General features: G+C 37.6%; 2 protein-coding genes across 2 annotated transcripts; one reads left to right on the top strand and one right to left on the bottom strand.

Moving 5' to 3' along the window:
• Positions 1 to 724: 724 nt before the first annotated feature.
• Positions 725 to 1115, bottom strand: LOC147358711 (cAMP-regulated phosphoprotein 19). Its single transcript, XM_086338699.1, has one exon. The coding sequence runs from the start codon at positions 1081 to 1083 to the stop codon at positions 745 to 747; it is 339 nt and encodes a 112-aa protein (XP_086194825.1). The 5' UTR covers positions 1084 to 1115; the 3' UTR covers positions 725 to 744.
• A 2122-nt stretch (positions 1116 to 3237) lies between these two features.
• LOC147358710 (olfactory receptor 5J3-like) lies at positions 3238 to 4176 on the top strand. Its single transcript, XM_086342121.1, has one exon. The coding sequence runs from the start codon at positions 3238 to 3240 to the stop codon at positions 4174 to 4176; it is 939 nt and encodes a 312-aa protein (XP_086198247.1).
• The last annotated feature ends 607 nt before the right edge of the window (positions 4177 to 4783 follow it).

Genomic DNA, 4783 nt, shown 5'->3' with positions numbered 1-4783 from the left:
CAAAACTACTGTATTTACAAAAATGGCACAAAAGTGAATTCAACAGTCGATGCACATGCACACTTCATTCACATCTTCAATGACAAAAGGTATTCTGAACACTATAGAACTGAATAAGAATACTAGCTTCAACAGCAGCTGTTAAGCAATAGAGTCACATAAGTTACACCAGAATGGGCAAATATTGCCCAAGTAAAATTCTATTGTTAAAGCCGAAACAGATTTAAGGCCATTCACGTTCAAGCACAGGATACAAATCTTTTGGAGCCCCATTTATTTGTGTTTGAAATATATGACCTCTCTTCTAACTTGTGGTCTTAAACTTCTGTTTACAAAACCCAAAAGGAAAATCCAGAAGAAACCAACAGTAGAGGTTATATTAAATAAGAGTAACATACAAAGCTATAATTAAGATGAATTAAAGAAAGCCAACATTTAAACTGCAAAACTTGTTAGTTACTTGTTGGATCCAGCCCTACACTAGGAGTTAGGTAATATATACAATTATTTTCAAGTAGATTACTTTATGTTGCTCTAACATGTTCTTTTCATCAGTGCACTGTTAAACTAATCAAAAACTCTACACATGTATATTCCCTTAAAATAGCAGCACACACTACCGCTACCTGCAAAGCCATCACTCTCAAATGACACATGGAGTAAAAGGAAATAAAAAGCAGAGGAGTAACATATTAAGGAGAAATAATGGGCATTAGAAGATTCATGCAGTTCAGCTCTTTTTAATCAGCCAGCCAGTTTGCTAGCAACAAGAGATGGTTTCCGTTGAGGAAGGTCCTGTGGAGTGGGAATGTGGTCACCAGTGACCTCTGTCTTATCCGGGGTTGCAGTAGGAAGTTGCTTGTTCTTCATTTTTGCTTTAGCCATGTTGTAATCCCCAGAATCAAAATATTTTTGCCCTTTCTGCAATCGTTTCCTTAAAAAATCGGAACCTCCAGGCTTTTGTCCCAGATGAGGATACCTTGCTTTTAATTTTGCTTCTTCAGCTTTCTCTGGACTAGTCACTTTATCTTCCATTTCCTTCTGCTCCTCCGCGGACGCTGCCTCGGGGACTTCCGCAGACATACTGCTCCCTCTTACTCCGCTTCTCCAGTTCTGCGACCACTTATTTTTAACTCAAAGCAAAACCTAGCATTTTTCCATAGTATCTATTTTCAGTAATCATGTGATGTAGGTGTGATTGTACTAGTATGAAAGAAGATAAACGACCTTCCCAAAGTCAATAAATCAATAAATGACAGCAATATATTTTAATTGTAGATTGAGCTGATGCCAACTACTTCACTTTTGTGGCAGTTGAATTATTTATTAAAATAAATTAATAGAATTGACATAGATAAACCAAATTTTATCATTGTGTTTATTTCTTTATATCTAAAAATATATGGAGAGCCCTATCCTCTTATGGATGTATTGATTCTTATATAAGCATAGTGGGGCTTCCTAGGCAGTATGGTGGTAAAGAATCTGCCTGTCAATGTAGAAGGCAAAAGAAACACAAGTTCCATCCCTGAATCCATAAGAGTCCTTGGAGGAGGAAATGACAACTCCCTTCAGTATTTTTGTCTGGAAAATCCCATGGACAGAGGAGCCTGGTGGGGTTGAAAAGTGTCAGAAATGACAGAGCACTCACATAGCATAGAAGCCTGGTACAATGGACTAAAAAAGCCTAAGTAACCAAGCTACCTAAGGAATAGAAACTGGATTTAGAAAACCATAGTGTTCCGTGGTGGCTCAAACTGTGAAGAATCTGCCTGCAATGCAAGAGACCTGGATTCAGTCCCTGGTCAAGAAGAAAATGGGATACCCCCTCCAGTATTCTTGCCTGGAGAATTCCAAGGACAGAGGAGACTGACAGGATACACTCCCTGGGCTCACAAAGAGTCAGGCTTGACTGAGTGACTTTCATTTCATAGTGCTGTTTTACTAACACACACACACACACACACACACACACACACACACACACACACATATATATATATATATATTAGAGAGAGAGAGAGAGAGACCCGAATTCAATCCCTGGGTTGAGAAGAGAATGGCTACCAACTCCAGTATTCTTGCTTGGAGAATGCCAACGACAGAGGAGACTGGTGGGCAATGGTTCCTGAGCTCACAAAGAGTTGGGTAAAACTGAAAGACTAAGCACAGCACAGCATACACATATATAAATATAAATATATACATCTGCCTAAATGTGGGAGACCTGGGTTCGATCCCTGAGTCAGGAAGATCCTCTGAAGAAGAAAATGCCAACCCACTCCAGTACTCTTGCCTAGAAAAATCCCATGGACAGAAGAACATGGTAGACTACAGTCCATGGGGTCGCAAAGAGTCAGACACAACTGAGCCACATTTAAATTTTATACATAGAATTATATAAAGGCTACAAAAAACATTCCAGAACAATAAATGATTGTGTTATTCCACATTTTACATTTTATCTTTTCTATGTATATGTGTATATATATATATATATATGTTTATATGTGAATGTTTATAATAAATAGTTAAATATTATGTATAAAAATTTATATAACAACAGATGTAGCTAAAAAGCCCCATGTAATATATAACAGCTTTTAACTGCTCTGTTTAGACAAGATCTTGTTTTCTATGTTCTGAGTCTCACCCTTGTGTGATTTCACTGAGGGTCTCTCTCTGTGATGCTTATAAGGAAGTGTCATAAGAGGCCAGAGATTTATGCACCTTAAAGAGCATCATGGCATCTTTGGAGGTCAGGACTCCATCTCACAGCTTTGCTTTAATCTGGCTATATCATAGTGCTTTTATAGATTAACAATGAAGATAATAGTACAGCTGACTAAAGATCTTCTTGTAATTTACTCCTTTAAAAATGAAGGCTTTTAAAGAAGGATAAAGTTTAATTTTGTGAATTCCTTATATTTTCCATCAGTGTCCTTCAAGCCAGTATCACTTTCTCATAGAGGCAGACACTTGGAGACAGAATTAGATTTTTGAGAGCCAAAATGAATTTTCATATATTTGCTTATGGAGTAGAATTATAACTAGCACTAAATGAAAAAAATAAAAATAAATACATAAATATTTTGGTTCGGCAAAATAATTTATTTTTCCAAGGACAGAAGCCTATACATATCTCTCGAAGTCTTTAATATTAAACACCAGATTCTCCTGTATACATTCTAATCCCCACATCTGTTTTACTTACAGATTTCAAGATTAAGGAATTAAATGGCTGCAAAGAATTTTACGGTTGTTACTGAATTTATTCTTTTGGGACTGACAGACAATACTGAACTGAAAGTTGTTTTATTTGTGTTGTTCCTGGTTATTTATGCTATTACTTTGGTGGGGAATCTGGGCATGATGATCTTCTTAATCCAAGTCACCCCCAAGCTCCGCACACTCATGTACTTTTTCCTCAGCTGCCTTTCATCTGTGGATGCCTGTTATTCATCTGTTATTGCACCAAAATTGCTGATCAGCTTCCTAGTTGTGAGGCAAACCATCTCCTTCTCTGCCTGCATAGTGCAGCATTTGTTTTTTGGGGTGTTCATCACCATAGAAGGCTTCTTGCTGTCCATGATGGCTTATGACTATTATGTAGCCATTGTCAACACTTTGCTTTATGCTGCAGCCATGTCTAAGAGGAAGTCTGTAGGACTGGTCACTGGATCACTCATTGGTGGAATGATTAACTCACTGACCCACACCATCAGCTTTGGGAGATTGTCTTTCTGCAGGTCCAATGTCATCAGCCACTTCTGTGATGTCCCCCCACTGCTGAAGTTGTCATGTTCTGATACCTCCATGAACGAGCTGTTGCTCCTAACCTCCTCTGGAGTCATTGCCATGGCCACCTTCTTGATTGTGATCATTTCCTACACCTTCATTGCTGTTGCTATCCTGAGGATCCGCTCAGCAGCAGGCAGACAGAAAGCCTTCTCCACCTGTGCCTCTCACCTGACCACTGTGACCATATTCTACAGCACCTTGAGTTTTAATTACATTCAGCCAAGTTCCCAGTATTCTGTAGAACAAGAGAAGGTGATTTCAGTGTTCTATACACTAGTGATTCCCATGTTATACCCACTGATTTACAGTCTGAGAAACAAAGAGGTAAAGGCTGCTGTGAGAAGGGCCATAGAAATAAAACATTGGTCATGCTAATTTCACATTATTTAGCCCTATAGCAGTCAATCAGTCAATTCTTCCCTTACCAACATCCACATGAATTCAATGAATTCTAGAGCTTCTAAGTATAGGACAAATTATTTCATTCTGTGTAGTCCTTTTCACATGAGAAACTGAGACTAGAAATCAGAAGTGATTTTATGCATAAGTCAATTTTTAAAAAGCCAAACTAAAAACTCAGGTTAATAATATCTGTACTAATCACTTTTAATAAAATGATTTTAATAAATTTATTTTATCAATTCATAGAATTACATGCATCTTCTCTGAAATTTGGAAAACAAAGTTTGTGAATGTGTGTATAGTATTGGAGATATAAAGAATGAAATATTTTTATAAAATACTTAAATGTATTGACTCAGAAATGAAAATAACTTTATACATGGCATTTTCTTTACCTCTTAAAGCTTGTATTAAAATTTTAAATATAGGGGGAGGAGCCAAGATGGCAGAGGAGTAGGACGGGGAGAACACTTTCTCCCCCACAAATTCATCAAAAGAGCATTTAAACATCGAGTAAATCCCACAAAATCCGGCAGAGGACATCAGGCACCCAGAAAAGCAACCCAACCCTTCGAAAGGA

This window comes from Bos grunniens, chromosome 15 (assembly GCF_055505025.1).
Source record: "Bos grunniens cultivar Pamir isolate PY7600 chromosome 15, Bosgru_T2T1.0, whole genome shotgun sequence".
Taxonomy (NCBI): Eukaryota; Metazoa; Chordata; class Mammalia; order Artiodactyla; family Bovidae; genus Bos; species Bos grunniens.
The sequence above is the reverse complement of the archived record's forward strand: the minus strand, read 5'-3'. Positions and strand labels throughout refer to the sequence as shown.

Excerpts from the sequence above, each read along its gene's own strand:
- LOC147358711 (XM_086338699.1), bottom strand. The coding sequence starts at position 1,083 with ATGTCTGCGGAAGTCCCCGAGGCAGCGTCCGCGGAGGAGCAGAAGGAA.
- LOC147358710 (XM_086342121.1), top strand. The coding sequence starts at position 3,238 with ATGGCTGCAAAGAATTTTACGGTTGTTACTGAATTTATTCTTTTGGGA.